At 49.9% G+C, this 19516-nt stretch overlaps 1 protein-coding gene across 2 annotated transcripts in view; it reads left to right on the plus strand.

The window, feature by feature from the left end:
• Nucleotides 1-19516, plus strand: part of COLGALT2 (collagen beta(1-O)galactosyltransferase 2) — a 47943-nt gene that overhangs the window by 28154 nt on the left and 273 nt on the right. The window contains exons 2-12 of one of the 2 annotated variants that reach the window (XR_010441244.1): nt 2292-2402; nt 4053-4170; nt 5330-5464; nt 8011-8215; nt 12183-12302; nt 12788-12864; nt 14224-14330; nt 15028-15160; nt 15998-16125; nt 16993-17199; nt 17577-19442. Coding sequence is in view for 1 of the 2 variants with exons in the window: in XM_064720223.1 (XP_064576293.1) it covers nt 2292-2402; nt 4053-4170; nt 5330-5464; nt 8011-8215; nt 12183-12302; nt 12788-12864; nt 14224-14330; nt 15028-15160; nt 15998-16125; nt 16993-17199; nt 17577-17853 (1618 nt within the window). In the remaining variant the exon portion in view is untranslated. Of the gene's footprint in view, nt 1-2291; nt 2403-4052; nt 4171-5329; nt 5465-8010; nt 8216-12182; nt 12303-12787; nt 12865-14223; nt 14331-15027; nt 15161-15997; nt 16126-16992; nt 17200-17576; nt 19489-19516 lie in introns of those variants that run through there. The other variant, XM_064720223.1, reaches the window with a different exon arrangement.

A 19516-nucleotide genomic window follows, 5' to 3' on the forward strand; every position in this document is an offset into this window, starting at 1 on the left:
TCATCTTGCTTCTGGCTGGAGGATGTTGGCTGATGGTGTCATCCAGGGTGAATCTTGTCAAGGGCCTGCTGCCCTACCAGGAGCAGGATGGAGTACTCCAGGTGTGATGGGAAGAACATCCTTCGTCCCCCTTGCTGTGCTTAGGTCTTCCTCTGACTCTGCCCGTCACTGCCATTCAACTTCAGGGTTTCTTCTGCTAGTCAGAGATTTGGGCTTTGTGTAGCAACTCTGAGCAACTGAGGAGGCAGCCTTCCATCATGGTAACCCTTTTCTCTGAGGTTGGATGACTCTGCATTTTCATTTTGTCACAGAAATTTGTGTTTCATTTGAGAGCTCTGGGTTTCTATTGCACAGCCCTGCAAACAGCTCCCCATTTTGGGCTTGTGTGTGCCCAGAGTTGAATGGAGAAGGATCTCCAGGCTGAGATGTGAGCAGCCAACATGAAACTGAGATTAGTTTGGCATGTATGCAGCTGGAGCTTCCCCTTTCCCTGCCCAGACTGCAGCAAATCCCTTCACATGTCCCCACTGAGTCTGTGAGGTTAGAAGGACTGGGATGAGGTTAGAAAGAAAGGTATGAGGCTTGCTGAGGGGAAGAGGCACATGGACCTGACTCTGTTAGAGCTGTGTGCTGACTTTAAAGGGTCTCCATGGTCCTTAAGCTGGTCTGGACCTGAAAAAGGGGATGCTGTGGGATGAGCTGCAGCATTCCCCAGGGTGGCCACTGTCCTCTTGGCCTCGTTTGTGTGATGCCCAGTTGTGTTGTGGCCCCAGTGGCACCTTCTTGGTGCCACTGCAGCTCCAGTGACAACCATGAACATGGAGCCATTCCCCAGGTCTCTGGTATTTTAGGAATTCTGGAGCTGTTTGCTGACTGTGCAGCTGGAACGTGGGAGGAAAGCAGAGTGAGAGCTGTGGAACGCCTTGGTGGCTGTGGGAGCCCAAGGAGGTGTGTGAAAATGGGCTCCAGGGGATGAGCTTCATCCATGAAACACATGGAGCAAGTTGGACATACACCAAGTCAGTGCTGAGACTTTTCTAGTCCAGTTTGAACATCCTTGCAAACCAGATCTACAGTGCAGCACGAGCCTGGGTCCTGGACTAAAGCAAACCCTGGAGCCCTGACTAAGCCCAGCCTTGCTCTGTCACAGGAGAGCAGTTCATGACACAGGAACTAGCTTCTAACACTTGCTGAACTTTCACTATTTATTGTTTCAGCAGACATGAGTAAATATTCAACAAATAAGCCTCCTGGCCTTAAGTGATTGTGATGTTTGACTATAAATAAACTGAAAATCCAAGTTCTTGGTTCTTTTTTACTTTAAAGCAGGCTAGACCCCATAGGAATGGTATGTTCCTGTTGCACAAACTGAAAAGGGTTCATGTCCTGGTTTTCATCTCTAGGGTCATATGGTGACTTGGAGTGGAGGTATTTTCCTGAAATAGCTTTGGAGTAGCTATAGGGTTTGGGATGTGGCTCCTTTCTGCATGTCCTCCCCTGGCTACAGGGAGCTCTGGCTTTGAGTAAGGTGGAGAATGTTCTGGGAAGTGCCTTTGGGTCCCTGGAGCTGGAGGATGAACCAAGAAATGGATGGCAGTTGATGGGAGCTTCCAGCAGCCTCCCTCAGTGATGTGTTTCACACTGGCTTTACTGTCTGCACCAAACCTTGTGGAACTGTTTATACTCCCAGAGGAATATGCAGGGATTATAAATTCCCAGTGGAGCTTGCTGAGCTGTGCACTGCCACAGGACTGTGCTTTCCTGCCCATTCCAGCTAGGAAAAATGAGCAGCCCTGTCAGTGAGAGGAGTTTGTGGTGGGATCTGACACAGCCCCATGGTGGGTGTGCAAACCCTGGTGCTGGGGAGGAGCAGCTGGGATGGGACTTGGCTCACTCATCCTGTGGCTTGAAGGCAGAGAGCAGTGTGTGGGAGCATTTCCATGGGATTGCTGTCAGGGATGGGAATCTGTGCCTCCTGCTCTGTTCAGTTCAACCCTGAGGGAAAAAACCATTCTTCAGCGAGCACTGTGTCCCTCCCCTCCACTGAGGGCACATTTTAGTCATTTGTTTCAGTTATTACATGGTTCTTTTTTCAGCCCACAGGCTTTGTGCCCTTCCCCTTTCCACAGTGGTGGTATTCAGTCACCAGCTGAGGTTAAATGTCAGCCTTAAACCTGTTAAACCTCAGTCTTGTCTTTTTTGGTGTCTGGACTGGGCAGAGGGCTCCATGGTAGAGCAGGGTTTAGTCACAAACCTTGTGCTAACTGCTTCCTTTGCTCTTGCTTTGCCAGGGCAGCCACTGACCACAACATTGACAACACCACAGCAATCCTCAGGGAGTGGCTGAAGAATGTGCAGCACCTGTACCACGACGTGGAGTGGAGACCCATGGAGGAGCCCCCGTGAGTACCTGGGAGGGCTCTTGGCTGCACAGCCCAAATTCCCAAGGTTTTCTGTTTCCAAACCAGGAGCTGGCACTAAATGTCCAAGTGTTAAAATGTGGATTGTTTGCTTTTTTGAGTCTGTCCCATTAAAATTGTTTTCTTAGGGAAAAAGGTGAGGTAAGGTCTCTAGAAAGGTCTCTGACTTTAGTGTAGCACCTCATGCAGAATTTTGTGGAAGAAACATTTTCCATTGAGTTATTCAGCATCTGTCACTGCTCTCTTTGCATGGTAAACAAATTACATCAAGAGCTACAGGGAATTAAAATTACCATTCTTTATTTGCAAGGAAGCAGAGAAATTATAGCCCCATTCATAATATCTATGAAAGCTCTGACACATCAAATATTCAGTAAGTGCTGAGCCACAGAACTAGATTTAATTTCACATATTGTGCCTTTACATGATTTGCAGGACCATTGCTTTGAAATATGATGTGTTGGATTTTTATTACTTTAATTTTTATTTATTTTGAAGATCAGCTGTTCCTGGGTTTGTTCTGTTTTCAGTTTCTTCCATCAAGGAAAATTACATCAGTTTCCCCTTCCTTTAGGCCTGCTTTTATATTTGAGTTCCTCACTGCAGCTATGGGGAGCTTGTGGTACAAACCCCCAGGGAGTGCTGGTTTTATTGACATTTTTAATCCTTTCCTTTGAATTGAGTTTCCTTCATCCTGCCAAACTTTGCTTAAGTTCTGCAAAAACCTTTTGAAATTCTTAGCTCCTTCCCTGACTTAACTCTGGCACTGTTTCAAAGTCCTGGATTTTTATTCCTCGTTGGGATCTGCCCCTGGGTTCCCTTCCATCTTTGTTAAAAAGCCATTGCTGAAGGCAGAGCCGTGCATGTGACTCTGCTGCCGTGGTGGGGCTGGGTGTTGGGAGATTTAGGGGCTGCTCCTGGGATGTGTTAGCAGTGCCCAGTAATGCCCAGAGCCCTGGGGGAGGCCAGGCTGCCTTCATCTTCACATCCCAGCCCTGCTGGTGCTGCTGGGCCGAGGGGGCTGGATTTACAGAGGGCAGATGAGTTTGTACCCCAGGTCAGGGCGGTCAGGGGGCTGCAGGTGGGTTTGGAGGGTCCCCTCTGCTGCCCCAGCAGCTCCTGCCATGGGTGGTGTCATCAGAAAACTGGCACTGCCTGTTCTCTGGTGCCTTCTGTGCTCATGCCAGCACAGAACTGGGAATTATTCTCCCTCAAAACCTCTCCTGGGTTGCCTGAGGTGACTCTAATGCTGTTTTGCTTTCATAATGAAGGCAGCAATGGAACTCTTTCTTTCTTTCTTTCTTTCTTTCTTTCTTTCTTTCTTTCTTTCTTTCTTTCTTTCTTTCTTTCTTTCTTTCTTTCTTTCTTTCTTTCTTTTCTTTCTTCTTTTTCTTCTTCTTTCTTTCTCTCTTTCTTTCTTTCTTTCTCTCTCTCTCTTATTCTTTCTCTTTCTCCCATTCTTTCTCTCTCTCTCTCTTTCTTTCTTTCTCTCTCTCTCTCTTTCTCTCTCTCTTTCTCTCTCTCTCTTTCTCTCTCTTTCCTTCTTTCCTTCCTTCTCTTCCTTCTTTCACATTTTTTACGGTGTAATAAGACCCAGACATGGCATACAGTGACTTTTTATTTCTTTTCCAGGTCCTACCCAGAAGAACTGGGGCCGAAGCACTGGCCCAGCTCTCGGTTCACCCACGTGATGAAGCTGCGCCAGGCTGCCCTGCGCGCGGCCCGGGACAAGTGGTCAGACTATATCCTGGTGAGCATGAGCTCTCATTTAATTCTAAAGCTTTTCAAGTCCTCTCTTCAGTGCTGGGGGCTGTCAGAAAGTTTTCTCTCCAGCTAAAGACAGGTTGAGATGTCGTGGGTCATTTCTTGCTCTGGTGAGCCAGAGACTTTGTGGTGAGGGAGGTGCATCCTGGCTAAGCTTGGAGCTTTCTCCACAGGCACCAGGATTGAACACAGTCCTGGTGGTGGGAGGGTCCCCCAGATTGATCCCCACCTGGTGAAATGTAAGGGAAATAGTTGTGCAGGGCAGTGGTGGGAAGATGCTGCCTTTGGTCACTGTGACGGGGGTGTTCCCAAAGCCTCCAAGCAGGTGAGGTGTGAGGGCAGTTGAGGAGTTGTTCTTGATGCTTTTCACAGAATGAGCTCACCCTGAATTTCCAGTGATGTTATTTTCCCTGGCAGCTCCCTTTGCTGGCATGAGGTTGTATGGACTCAGGGAAGGTCTCTGCCCATCTCATTGCTGTGCCCAGGAGCAGCTGCCCCAGGTTCCCTGTGACAGCCCTGTGCCCTAGGGAATCAAACCCACCAGCTCACTGCTTTTAGGGTGGTTTTTTTTTGCTGACCTCATGGAATCATAAAATTGTTAAGGCTGGAGAAGGCCTGAGATCTGTGAGTCCAGCTGTTGACCTGCCATATTCACCATTAAGCCACATTCCCACGTGCACACATTTTTCAACACTTCCAGGGATGGTGACTCCACCCCTGGCCTGGACAGCCTATTTCAATGCCTGGCCATTCTTTTAGAAGGAATTTTTCCTAACATCCAATCTAAACTTCCCTGGGAGCACAGCCCGGCCCCCCCCGGCTGTCCCCTCCTGTCAGGAGCTGTGCAGAGCCACAAGGTCCCCCCTGAGACTCCTTTGCTCCAGGCTGAGCCCCTTCCCAGCTCCCTCAACCCCTCCTGGTGCTCCAGCCCCTTCCCTGGACCTGCTCCAGCCTCTCAAGGTGTTTTCTCAAGGTGAGGGGCCAGAGGTGCCCCAGCAGTGGCAGCACAGGGGACAGGCACTGCCCTGGGCCTGTGCCCACACCAGGGCTGCTCATGTACCTCTGGCTGCCTCACTCCCAAGAAAGCATCAAGGGATTCTTATTGTTTCATCTGTTAACAGTGCTTTTCCCTCTTCCTTCTCTAGTTTATTGATGCAGATAATTTACTGACCAACCCAGAGACCCTGAACCTGCTGATAGCAGAGAACAAGACCCTGGTGGCGCCGATGCTCGAGTCCCGCTCGCTCTACTCCAACTTCTGGTGTGGCATCACTCCCCAGGCAGGTGACCCTGAGAACAGTGCTGGGGCTGTGTGACTGGGGTCCTCCAGGGGCTCCTGCCTGTCTCTGGAGCAGCAGCCATCCTTCCTGTTCTCTGGGCTTTCCCATCTGCTGCTGTGGCTCTGAGGTGGTGTTAACACGTGGTGGGATCCCACACAAACCCCACTGATAAAGAGATCAGAATTTTTTTAAAAGTGGTTCCATGTTTCTGTAATGGACTTAAAACCCTTGGGGCATAATTGTAGGCCAGTTTTTTTTTTGTATAGTGATGGTAATCCAAGAGGAATTTGCTTTTCTTTCCACAGATCTCCATTGTGTCTAAGTTATCTTTTTCATCTTTGAACAAGATTTTTGAAGTGGGGCAACATCCTTTGCCTTGTAGGGAGTGTGTGTGCTGAAGTGTGCATGTAACAGGTACTGGTGCTGAGCCTAAAAATTAGAGTTCCATGTTACATTTTCAATGTTCCTTTTCATGTTACTTCTGATCCACATAACTGCACTGGGTCAGAGCACAGGCTCATCTGCAGATGTCTGGGGAATTGTATAAGGATAGGGCCAAAAAGTGAGTGTTATTTCCCCAAAATATTTTTCTTTCTTCTGGCAATCCCCTTCTGGGTTTTTGAGGAATATATTTGTCTTTAAAGCTCCCAGTGATTTTTTTTTATTCTACCGAAATCCCTGTCTGAATCTATTTTTTATCACCCACACCATCTTCTGGCAAGGAGTTCCACAGTTCAGACCAAGTAATTGGATAAAAATAGCAGGAAAAGGTCCTGAACATTCCAAATTCTTGGGAAGTAAATAGAGAGATAAGAAAGGGGGTGTGATGAGGTGTGTTTGCTTGTTTCACTTGGGTTTGTTTGCTTTGTTTGAAAATGGAGATGTAAACTTCATAGCAAAGGTACTGGTTGTGCTTTTAAGTTTTTAAGGCTAAGTCCAGAGTCAGCCAGGGTTTTCCAGGGGTACACCAGCCCTGCTTCCAGGCTGGAGTGGATCTCTCCCCATGTGCACCAGTCCTACCTCTCCAGCAGGAAGTTTCCACCATTACCAGCACTGACTGAGAAAAGGGGAGAGGAAAAACAGCAAAAGCATCTTGCAAAATTTGGTTAAAAAAAAAATCCTGCTGGAGTGAAGAGGAAAGTTCTCCCTTTATTTTTTCTTTTCTCCTCTTTCTGCATGTGGTCCCAGGGCTGTGTGTGCTCAGCCTTGCTCTCCCAGGGGGCTTGGGGAGGGAATCACAGCTGGAGTACATCCTGAAACACATCCATCCCCAGCACAGGGCCACTGAGCCAAGCCCAGCTCCAGACAGGCTGGCATTTATCTGTTATGGAGCAAATCTGGGGAGAGGCAGCAGTGTGGGGGAGTTGGAGCCCTCCTTGCCCACATGGTTTATGAGCAAGGACAGCCCCAAAACCCAGAGTGAGGAGGAAAGATGAGTGTCCAGCATCTTCTCTTGTGGGCATTCTCAGGTTAAAGGGTGGGTGTGTTAACCCTGCCTTTGGTGGGAATGCCAGTCACATCTCCTCCCGCCTGCTGCTTCCTGTGGCACTCAGGATGGCTGTGTTTGGGATATCCCATCCTCACAGCATGGTCACAGTGCCCCTGAAAGGCAGAGGGAGATGGCAGATCCATAACCGGGCACATTGCACCACACCATGGTCTCACACAGACCAGGCAGAGCAGTTCTGCTGGCTTTTGCTCAGCCAGTGCCTGAATGCTCATGGAAAATAGAGCATAAATGGAGCTTTAACTTCTTTTAGTGACTCATTGTTTCTGTAAAGCCCAGAATCTGCTCTGGATTCAACCATCCAGATGTCAGTTTCATGCTCTGGGGTTTTCTTCCTGGAGGAATTCAGTGTATTTATGTCCACATGAGCCACACACACTGTGGGTGTTGCACCCCGAGTGCTGAAGTGTGGCAGAGCTCCTGGTACAGGGAATTACCCAGGAGGGACTGAAGTGCCTCCCCAGGCAGAGTCAGGAGTGAGTACCAAACCTGCTTGCCCCAGGGTGGAGGAAGCAGGAATTCTTACACAGCTGATGGAGACTGAGATGTTGTCTTCACTGCAGTGACAACAAATTATTCTTTTTAAAGTCATGGATAGGATAGAATTTATGGATAGAATTAATTTGCAGATCCTACTCTCTGGGATACTAAATGGACTTTGTGCCTGTTGAGTGTGGAAGATGTCATGGATGCTCAGCAGATTCCAGGATCAGGCTGGAGAGTCTAAGTGTAAAAAGGGTTTTGAAGAACCAGGAGAAAATCGTCTGAGGTTTGGAGCTGCGTTGCAGGGGAATTTTACAGTGGAAAGGTTGAGCTCTCTAAGAGCTTCTGTAAAGTAGGGAGAAGGTCAGTTTTTAACTTTTGGGAAGAGGACTGTTTCTAAATAATGACTGAGTTGTTTCCAAATGGGAGGCACTGAAAAAGCTGAGAGTTGAGCCCTGGTGTACCTCTGCTGGAGAGCTCAGGGTGTGAGCTCTTGGTAAGGAAGAGCTTTGAAGCAGGAATCTCTTGTGCCAACAGCCCCTCTTTGTGGTTTCAGGGCTACTACAAGAGGACCCTGGAGTACCCCCTGATCCGGGAGTGGAAGAGGATGGGCTGCTTTGCTGTCCCCATGGTGCATTCCACGTTCCTCATTGACCTGAGGAAGGAGGCCTCTGCCAAGCTGGCCTTCTACCCCCCTCACCAGGACTACACCTGGAGCTTCGACGACATCATGGTCTTTGCCTTCTCCAGCCGCCAGGCAGGTGTGTCCAGGGCTCTCTCCTAGAGACACACAGGCCTCCACTGCAGGGGCACAGCCCAAAAGTCCTGGGTGGCTTCCATGGGGAGTTCAGACCCTGCTCCCCTTCTTCTCTGGGATCTGCTCAGGGGTAACCAGCAGCAGGTGACTGGAAAGGTGGTTTTGGATTGCTGCTTGTTTCAGAGGATGTGGGGGCTCTTCTTAAACCATGGAATCCTAGAACAGTTCAGGTTAGGAGGGGTCTTACAGCTCATCTCATTCCACACCCTGCCATGGGCACAGACACCTTTCACCAGACCTGGTGGCTCCAAGCCCCATCCAACCTGGCCTTGGGTACTTCCAGGGAGAGGAAATCTCTGGCTGTTGATGTTTTAAGAGAGCTCCAGGTGTTGCTGGGACATCACTGTCTCTGGAGTGCCTTGTGCTGCTGCTGTTCGTGCTTGTGGTGAGGATGTTTAGTCCCGTTGATTTCTGGAGAGTGGCTCTTGGGAATGTTCTGTCTCCAGCTGTCCAGGCTGCCAGACCTGTGTGTAGCAGTGTCACAGCTGAAGGGGGCTCCCAGGACTGCAGTGGCCATCTGTGTTGTTTGCCTGCTGTGGTGGAAAGGGAAAAGCTTGGGGCATTAAAAGGAAAAAGGGATTGGTGAAGCCTCAGCAGCACCATAAGTGCCTTCTGTTCAGAAGTGAGTGGTTTGGTGGGTGAATTATCAAGGAGAAGTTATTCATGAATCCTCTGAGTGATGTGCAGTTGGTGCTCCCTGTCCTCTGCAGAAGATGGAAAGTTAAGGAGGGCAGGAAGGGCTGCTCTTGGGAGCAGGCAGGCAGGGAGAAAGCCAAGGGAAGAAGGGTGGCTGCTGTTGTTGTTGTTGTTCTGCAGGCTGAGCCTCCCTTCCCACTGATCCCAGAGCAGCACAGCAGCCACCAGCTGCCTGTAGCTTCCCTTGTAGTGCTGGGTCTGGTTGGCAGCACCAGAAATGATGTTGTTGTCTCGGCAGGGTGAGCAGGGCGTTCTCAGAACCAGCTGTGAGAGGATGGGAGTGTCAGATAAGATGAATGATGGAGGAGAGGCAGCAAGAGCTGAGATTGGAACCCTTGGGAAGCAGAGGTGAGAAGGGAATTGCAGAGCAGCTTCAGGATCCTGACTTTCAGAGTCAGGCCATGAGTGCAGAAGCACAGAGTGAGACCCCCAGGCCATTCAGTTCAGTGTTTCCCCAGCACTGCCAAACCCATCACTGTCCCCAAGTGCCACCTCTTGGCTCTAGAGGAGAGTTGATGTTTAAGCTTGGAAAGCAAAGCAGGCTGCTTAAAATCTACCCCTCCACTCCTTCCCTCTGACAGCTCTCCCAGAAGTGCAGCCTCCAACCCTGTGGTAACTGCAGTGCATTTGCTCCAGCTGCTTCAGAAATATTTCAGGGATTCAAGCCCATCATTTTTTCCTTCTGTCCTATAACACCAGCTTTTTCCAGGACTGACCCATGATATGGAAGGCTTTGCTCCAGCTGTCTGGCCTGTTCCTCTGCTCAGATTGTTCACTTGTGTCCTGAGCTCAGTCTTGTCACCCAGGATAAAAGGATGACATCCAAGTTTAGAAATGTGAAAAATGTGTGTGCTTTGAGGGAAATTTCTTTTTGGAGTAATTTCACTTACTTTCCCTCAAGTCAAAAATGATACTGGCTTTTGTCCAGGCCAAAAGCTGTGCTTAATAAATCATCAATTCCCAACAGGCAATGTGCTGCTGGAAGCAGCTGTTCTGTGGTGCTCCAAAGAGCATCCCACCTCTGGGAGAGGACGTGGCCTGTGTGGGAGTGCTGCATCTGAGCAGAGCTGAGTGGGGGGGTTACTGCCAGCACTGCACTCTGCAGAGCCCCTTGCACTCACAGGAGAGCTTTTAGCCAGGTCAGCCTGGAGAAGAGGAGGCTCAGGTGAGACCTTAGAGACCCTTCCAGTGCCTAAAGGAGCCTCTAAGAGAGCTGGAGAGGGACTTGGGACAAGGGGTGGACAGGACAGGGGAATGGCTTCCCACTGCCAGAGGGCAGGGTTAGATGGGATATTGAGAAGGAATTGTTCCCTGTGAGGCTGCTGAGGCCCTGGCACAAGGTGCCCAGAGAAGCTGTGGCTGCCCCTGGATCCCTGGAGTGTCCAAGGTCAGATTGGACAGGGCTTGGAGCAGCCTGGGACAGTGGGAGGTGTCCCTGCCCATGGCAGGGGTGGCACTGGATGGGCTTTAAGGTCCATCCCAAACCATTCCATAATTCCATGATCTCCTGAGCTGCCTTTCAGCCTGGGTCTCTGAAGCCCTTGAGCCAGCCAGCAGGAAGGTCTGGTCACAGGGAAGTGGGGACAGTTTTGGTTCCTTAACTGTAGCTGTGGTTTTAGGCTGTGGCTCTAAATCCTGGACACTGCCTTTAAAGCCCATTAAGAAGAATAATACGAACACCTGCAGTTTTTCTATCCCTTGTAGCAATCATTTAATTTTGTTATAAAAACAGAGCTGGAGAGTGAGTCCCCCTCCCTCCTTTATGGGAGCTTTACCTTTTTCAAGTGCATTTAATCCCAGACAGAGAGGAACACTGGTGTGAATCTGTGCAGATTATGTTCAAGGCAGCGGAAGATAAGAGCAGAGATCAGTGAGCCAGATAAGATTAGTTGATTAGATCAGTGCCAAATCCATTCATGTCTGCAGGTAGTAGTTTTTTATTGTGCCATTTACCTAAATTGCAGCTGACAGCTGAATGTGTTTTGGCAAGGAGCATAGCCAGCAATTTACTTGTAGAACTTAAAATGAGAGAAACACCAAAGTCATTAGTGCCAACAGTTCCACTCTGCTAAAAATACCATGTATTAGGGGCACTAAGAGATGAAAGCTTCAGCTCACCAGGTAGTGTCTGCTTTTCATTTATTTCCTCGAGGGAGGGGGCTGGTTAAGCTTGTTTCATTAAAAAGAATTTAAAAAAGAAGGACAAAGGCAGTTTTTGGCTGGTTGCTCGGGTTCTAGCAGCTTTGATTTGGGTTAATTAATAAAGGACCTTACAGAACTCAATGAAAAACAACGGAAATCCTTCCCTTGGCTTCTCTGGATGTGGCTTTTGAGCGTGTTGCCTGATGTGAAAGGCAGAGTTACAGCCAGTGAGCAAATCCTTGTCATCCCAGAGGGAAAAGTGCTGGAATGTTCCCACTGGGTGAGGCTGTGCCCTGCAAATGCATCCACTCCTAGGACAGGCTTTGCACCTTCTCTCTGTTTCCCACCTTCAACAAGCAGTTGCAAAAGCTTTTGAGTACAAGGGTGTTAATGTTGTCACATCTGTTCTCCTCACTGGTGTCTCACTCTGGGATTTTCCTTTCATCTTCAGGGCACAGTAAAAATTAGTTCTGGAGAGGAAAGGACTGTGTTTGGTGGTGACTCGGCATTTCAAAGGTTGTTATATGTATTCCTTGAAGCCTTTTGCCAGCACAGGTGAAAATGTATCACCTTTATTTCCTAGCCAAAGCAAAAGGAAGCAGTGATAAAGAACAGAATGGGTTGAGTTAGAAGGGACCTTAAAGATCATCTCGTTTCAGGGACACATTCCACTATCCCAGGTTGCTCCAAGCCCCATCCAACCTGGCCTTGGACACTGCCAGGGATCCAGGGGCAGCCACAGCTTCTCTGGGCACCCTGTGCCAGGGCCTCAGCAGCCTCACAGGGAACAATTCCTTCCCAATATCCAATCTAAACCCACTCTGTTTCAGTGGGAAGCCACAGCCCCTGTCAGCCCAGGCCCTTGGAGGGTTAGTTAGGCAGCCAGTAGGGATTGGTTTTATGGGAGAGGCCACTTGCTGCCAGCCAGGCAAAACAGAAAGTGGAACTGGAATGATTCTGACTTGTTTGCTTATGTAGCAGAACTGTTTGGGACTGAGGTCCTGGCACAAGTGTGTTTGTGGCAGTGCAGTGCCCTGGTAGCAGGGCTGATTTCTGCTCTCTGTGATCCCCAGGAGTCCAGATGTTCATCTGCAACCGTGAGCACTATGGGTTCCTTCCCATGCCCCTGAAGCCGCAGCAGTTGCTGCAGGAGGAAGCTGAGAATTTTGTGCACACCCTGATCGAGGCCATGAGTGAGTTGCTGTGCCCTTGCCATGATGGACCCCCCAGGTTAATGCCTGCAGAGCTCTCCTGCCCAGCAGGCAGCAGCCCAGCAGCAGCCCAGCTCTCATTCTCTGCAAGTCTGCATACCAACCTGTCTGCTCTAATCTTGTTTCGATACGCAGTTTTCAAAATTTTCCACCGCTTTTCTGCCTAGGGATGCAATTGCATGGTCAGGTCAACCCCATCCACAAAATCCCTCAACTTCCCTAGATCAAATGCATCCTTCATGTGGAAGAGGGTGCTGCATGTCTGTGTTTTATTCCTGCTGTCTGTCTGTCTGGCACATGGCTGCTGGCTCTGGCTGTGCCATGTGGTGCTTCTGCTGTTCCCATGCTGCTGTGGCTCCTCATCCCGAGATCCCTGGAGGGAGGGAGGGAGGGAGACACCTTCAGACAGGTCATGTCCACTGCAGGGAGTGCTCGGGGGTGACTCTGGGGTCTCTCCTCTCTTTCAGTCGATCGCCCTCCCGTGGAGCCCTCTCAGTACATCTCTGTGCCCCCGAAGCACCCTGACAAGATGGGCTTTGATGAAGTAAGGAGCCTGCTCTGCTCTTTATTGTCTTGTCTTCTCACTCATCACCTGATCCTTAATATGTCCCTTCCAACATAAACCATGCCATGACATGGGTTTAATCCAGCCAGGAAGAGAAGGCAGAAGTGAGGCTGAAAAACAAGTTAACTTCTCTGTTCTTGTGCTGTTTGCTCTAAATCTGATTCTGCAGAGCAGGCTTGGCCTCCCTTCCATCTGTGACAGTAATTGGGCCTTTGGTGAAGCTCTCCAGTGGCAGGAGGGAAGGATTTCTCTCACCTGAGAGAGACCCTGGAGAGCTGAGAGCAGATGGGGGATGCAGGCTCACAGCTGAGTTCTGGCCCACCTTGGACACCCCCAGGGATGCAAACCATGGCAGAGGGATGTGCCAGGCTCTGGTTGCCTGGTGTCTGTGTTATTCCCAGAGCCAGCAGCCCCTGTGTGTGCAGCTGCAGGGTGGCTCTGGGACTGAGGGAGTTGTGGGGATCAGGGGAGCCTTTGTCTTCTTGCTGTGCTCTGCTCCATCTGTCTGTGGGGCTCCTGAGGCTGAACCCAACCCAGCTGTGTGTCTGTGCTTAAGGCACAGCTGGAACAGGTTTTTTCCATGTTGTCCTTTGTGGCTGTGCTGTGTTTATCCAGTTTATTATTTTTTCATTTGTACTGAGCTGAAATTCATTCTGCTTCTTACTGGGATGAGGATTTGCTCCATGGGCTACAAGGCTGTGCTTGTACCACAGGGACTTAAGAATATCCCTGAGCCCCTGAGGGTTACCTGCAGTGAGGGCTTCAGTCCTCAGCCCTCCACCAGTCTCCTTAAGGCTTTGGATAGAGCCCTGCCCAGACATCTCTGTTCCCAGCCTTGGCTCTCTGCTCTGGCAGGGATCACAGTGGATTTTCAGTGCCAGAAGTAATCACAAAAATCCTGTCTTTACCATGGCCTTGTACTTGGATGGTGGCCCTGCTGATAATCCTAAATCCAGGCAGTGGCAGTGTTCCCCTAGGATTGATGCTGCAGATGGTCATGTTATTCTGTTTTATACAAACCTAAACATCCTGTGTCTTTGGAAATTACAGACTTGGCTCTAACTGCTCTCTCCTCATTTTCTTTATCCTGAAAGAGCAAGTTTCCTCTGTGAACATCCATAAAAAGTAGTTGTTAGAGAAAAAACCTCTACACTTCCAACTCAAAACCAAGCTCAGCTTTTTGACAAATTCTAGACAACCTGGAGTGAACACACACGTGGTATTTTCACAAGACCTGCTTTTCCAGTGGGGCTGATGGAGAGGGCTGGATCAGGACTTCCCTTCTCCCTCCCTCCCAGCTGGGAGTGTGATGTCCTGGTGTCTTTGTGTTCCCCCCAGATTTTCATGATCAACCTGAAGCGCCGCAAGGACCGGCGGGATCGGATGCTGCGGACGCTCTACGAGCAGGAGATTGCAGTGAAGGTAGTGGAGGCTGTGGATGGAAAGTGAGTTTTGGTTGGGCTTGAGGATATTTTCAGAGTGGGATGTGCTTTACTGCTTCACAGCATCTCCTTGGGTGCCCTGACCTACTCCCAGCAGGGCAGGGTTTGGCTGCAGGGGGAGCTGAGCACCACTCGGATCTCCCCAACCATCTGTCTGGGACAATTCTGCTCTGTTTCTTTTCTCCTTTGCAATTAGTCAGTCTCTGGATTTGAGGATATTAAAGGGCTTTTATAATCTTAATGATTCTGTGATTCTAAGGTGTGTTAAGACCTTTTAATAATGAGTAACCAAGGCAGAAATTTTGAGTCTGTGAGTTGCAAAAAGGTCTCAAGGAGACAGGTGCCCATGTACCACCTAGTGGTCTTGGAGACTTGGGATCCTATCAAGGCCTCAGAAAGTTAATCAAAGCCAAGCACCTGGCAAGAGGATTGTCCCACAGGAAGTTTTTGGCATAGTTAAAGGTAATTGATGGTCCCATAAAAAGTCTTTGGCAGAGTTAAGGATACAGTTTATCAGCTTGACTTAGAGATGCAAATCAAGAAGTTCATTTTCCTTTGCGTTTTTGAGCAAAACAAGTGTAGGAATTTCTCAAGGTGTGCCTTTTCCCTGACCATCAGCAGCATTCCCCATGCTGTGCCTGTGTCTGGCTTGAAGTGACTTACTGTTTTGCAATGGTGATAAATACTTTGTGTTTCCCAGAGCACTGAACACGAGTCAGCTGAAAGCTCTCAGCATCGAAATGCTGCCGGGGTACCGGGACCCCTACTCCTCCAGGCCCCTGACCAGAGGAGAGATCGGCTGCTTCCTGAGCCACTACTACATCTGGAAGGAGGTGAGGGCTTTGGGGGGCCTTGAGGGTCCTGCAGGAAGGTGCTGTGTCCTGGTGCAGAGCATTGGATCCAGCCCAGCTGTCTGGAAGTGTTCCCATATGAGTGATTTCCTTGGATTGCAGGGGTTTTCTTGAATGCAGTGTTCACCCTTACACCTCTCTTTCCTTTCTCAGTATGTAAAGGGACTCTAGGAGAGCTGGAGAGGGACTTGGGATAAGGGATGGAGGGACAGGATAAGGGAGAATGCCTTCCCACTGCCAGAGGGCAGGGTTAGATGGGATATTGGGAAAAAGTTCTTCCCTCTGAGGATGCTGAGGCCCTACCTAGCACAGGAATCCCAGAGAAGCTGTGGCTTCCCATCCCTGGCAGTGTCCCAGGCCTGGTTGGATGGTGCTTGGAGCAACCTGGGACAGTGGGAGGTGTCCTTGCCCATGGCAGCAGGGTGGATCTGGATTGGCTTTAAGGTCCCTTCCAACCCAAACCATTCAGGGATTCTGTGATTCATTTCCCCTCAGCTCCAAGTGATTTTTATCAGAACATTTTGATGACTGTTTTTGCAGTTATCCAATATCCTGCTTGGGGCAAGTTTGCTTAGAAGAAAGGCAAGAATGTTTTAAAAAGCAAATGGGGTTAAGGAAAACACTCCTGTTTTTTTCCCTTTATTCTCCATCTGAGCAAGAGCAAGTTCCAGTGGCTTGGCATATCATGTGTATGTGACAGAGTGGTTCTCAGCTCCCTGCCTGTGTGGTCTGGGAGGCAGTGCCAGGTCAGGGTGGCCCCAGTGACAGCAGGGCACCCGTGGAGGCCACTGAGCTCACGCTGGAGCCCTCGTGTTTCAGGTGGTGAGCAGGGGCCTGGAGAAGACCCTGGTCATTGAGGACGATGTGCGCTTCGAGCACCAGTTCAAGAGGAAGCTCATGAAGCTGATGGACGACATCGAGCAAGCCCAGTTAGACTGGGAGCTGATGTAAGTTCCTGCTCCTCTGGGAGGTCCTGGGCACCTGGGGAGGTTGGCAGCACTGCAAGGGCATGGCAGAGGTGCAGGTTGATGCTGCAGGGCAGGGGATGGTGGCACAGTGTTCTTGGTAGCTCTTCCCACCACGGCAGATCCGCCCTCTGGAGCAGCTGTTGCCAGGGCACCATCCCTGCCCGTGGTGTGGACAATGTTGTTTGACTCAGCTGTGTTGGAGATGCTGACAGAGGAACCAGCACAGCTCAGTCCTGAGCCTCAGACTGTGTCATCTTAGCTCCCTTAGGAAGCCTCTCACAGCTGTCCCACCCACTGGGTTAAGGCTTGGATAGTGGTGCAGGATGGAAATCTGTGAGCTGGGTCAGGGATTATTCTGGGATTGACCCTTTGCCCTGGCCTGGCTGGCACAAACAGTCATGTCCTAATTGCTATGGTGGGATGGTGTTCGCAGGGGTCTTAGGATGAGGGAAGAGACGAGGATCTGATTCCATGTTTCAGAAGGCTTGATTTATTGTTTTATTATATATATTATATTAAAACTATACTCAAAGAATAGAAGAAAGGATTTCATCAGAAGGCTAGCTAAGAATAGAAAAAGAAAGAATGATAACAAAGGCTTGTGTCTCGGACAGAGAGTCCGAGTGAGCTGACTGTGATTGGCCATTAATTAGAAACAACCACATGAGACCAATCACAGATCCACCTGTGGCATTCCACAGCAGCAGATAATCATTGTTTACATTTTGTTCCTGAGGCCTCTCAGCTTCTTAGGAGGAAAAATCCTAAGGAAAGGATTTTTCATGAAATGTGTCTGTGACAGTATGGATTCACTTTGGTCCCATCTCCTTGATCTGACCCCTGCAGCTACATTGGCCGGAAAAGGATGCAGGTGCAGGAGCCCGAGAGAGCCGTTCCCAATGTCCGGAACCTGGTGGAGGCTGATTACTCCTACTGGACCCTGGGCTATGCCATCTCCTTCCACGGGGCTCAGAAGCTCATCGGGGCTGAGCCCTTCAGCAAGATGCTGCCTGTGGATGAATTCCTGCCCATCATGTACAACAAGCACCCCGTGTAAGTCCCTCCGTGGCTCAGGGGGATATGGGCTGGGTCTTGCTGACTGATCTTAAACCAGGTCTTGTTGGCAGCCTGGCTGGTGGGGACTCCTTGTGGTGCTTGGTTTTGTCCTTCTGGCACAGGTCAGAGGAGGTGACAGAGGGGAGTGGCTGGGGCAGGGCTTGTGGGCTGCTTGTCTAAGGCACTTGTCTGTCTCTGGGAGCAGGCTTTGGTGGTACAGGTGTGTGTGGTTGTAAGGACGTGGTTCTGGCTGTACCCAGGCACCTATCCCCACTCCCAGACCAGTCTGCTCCCTGCACTGGCCATGTCTCCCAGGGACAAGCTTGGCACCAGTGAGGTTCCTCTGTTGCTGATGGCGTTTCTCTCCTCCGCAGCACAAAGTACATGGAGTACTACGAGCCCAGAGACTTGAAGGCCTTCTCAGCAGAACCCCTGCTTGTTTACCCCACGCACTACACGGGGCAGCCGGGCTACCTCAGCGACACGGAGACCTCCACCATCTGGGACAACGAGACCGTGTCCACGGACTGGGACAGAACGCACTCCTGGAAGTCCCGGCAGCAGGGCAAGATCCACAGCGACGCCCAGAACAAGGACGCGCTGCCCTCCCAGCCCTCCCTGGACACGCCGTCAGCCAGGGACGAGCTATGACTGCCCACCTCCCCGGGACTCTGTTGACAGCTGAACCTGCCTCACACTTTAGCTTTTCACCCTTGAAAGTTGTAGAGCAGCTCTTCATGTGGTCTCTTTCCCACCACTCCCAAGGGCCGGACACCTGCCCAGGCCGCCGAGGACAGGGTGGGACACCAAGGAGGAAGCAGAACAAGCATTCCAGATCCAAGCAAAAGCCCTGGCAAGCTTTTGTTAGAAGAAAACCAGCCTGGAATGACGTGGTTCCACAGTTCCTCATGTAGAACACTGTATTTATAAAGATTAATATATAGAGGTGTACAAATGTCAGTGCCTTTCAGAATGGCTGTACCTGGGCTGCTCCCTCACTGTTACTCCTTGTAGGTCTGTAGGCTTTTACCACCCTGTTTGCTGAGCATCTGGGGGATTTGGGTTTGTTTTCCAAAGGGATCCCTATCAGAATCAAGATGTTTCCCCAAAGTGTTCAGTGCAGGAGAGCAGTGCTCCTCTGTCTTGTCCTCTCCCCATCACACTCCTGTACCAAAACCAGTGCTGGCTTCCCATCAGCTCATTTTTAATCTTGCTGCATCCCATCTAAACAGGCCTCTGGATCCAGAACAGATGTCTTGGAATGTCTGAAGTCATGGAAGCCATGCAAGTGGAGGTAGCTGGATTTATTTATCTCTGCATTGCCTGAAGGGAATGGTCCATGTCACATCCTGCTTCACCCCTGCCTCAACTTAGTCCTTCAGGAAAACAAAACCCCACAACCTATTGGCAGGCCTGTTTTTTCAGGCCATAAAAGCAAGTGTAGAAGTTTTGGGAAGTTAAAATGTAAGAAGTTAGGTTACAAACTCTCCTTCTAAAACCAAAAGAACCTACAGCAATGTTACTCTCTCAACAGCCCAATAGAATTGTGTGTCACAGGACGGAAGGGCGACTTGCCTGGATATTTTTTCATGTGAGGAGTGAACTTTTCTGTGTTTTGGATGAGTTCTGATGTTTTTGCTGTTGGCTCACATGCCAGCAGGATATGGTGTTTATTTTTTTTAAAAAAACCTTTCTCAGAGGCCAGGTGATGATGGACTGTACTGGCACAGACCCTGAGCTTCTGGGTAGCAGGAGGATTCCCTCCTGGAATTGCTATCTGGGGGCTCACCTGCTGGCAGATCTGTGCATTGAGTATGTGTGGCTGGGGTTTTGGTTTTAATTTTTGTTTGTTTTGAATAATTACTGATCAATGTTGTGCTTTCTGCTGCAGAAGACATGTTATTACCTGTCAGCCGGTCTGATAATACATAGAACCTGGTGCAAGATGAGCAGCTCTGTGTGTTCTTCATTGTGTGGGAGAGTCCTGGAAGGGTTTGGGTTGTGGAAGGCACCTCTGAAGGTGCCACAGTCCAACCCTCTGCCATGGGCAGGGACACCTTTCATAACACCAGGTTGCTCCAAGCCCCCTTCAGCCTGACCCTGAATGTTACTGGAGGTTAGTGGAAGTCCAGCTCAAGGGATTCCTCTCCCATGGAGTCACTGGTTGTGATTCTGCAGTTCCCACCTGGAAGCCAAGTTCTTGCTGGTGTCTATGTGGGAGCAGATGCCCACATGACCTGGTGAGTATGGAGCTGCCCATGGGCCCACACACAGCCTGGGTCATTCCTGCCTCACATTGCCTCTTGCTTCCTCT

This window comes from Zonotrichia leucophrys, chromosome 8 (genome assembly GCF_028769735.1).
Source record: "Zonotrichia leucophrys gambelii isolate GWCS_2022_RI chromosome 8, RI_Zleu_2.0, whole genome shotgun sequence".
In the NCBI taxonomy this organism is placed as follows: domain Eukaryota; kingdom Metazoa; phylum Chordata; class Aves; order Passeriformes; family Passerellidae; genus Zonotrichia; species Zonotrichia leucophrys.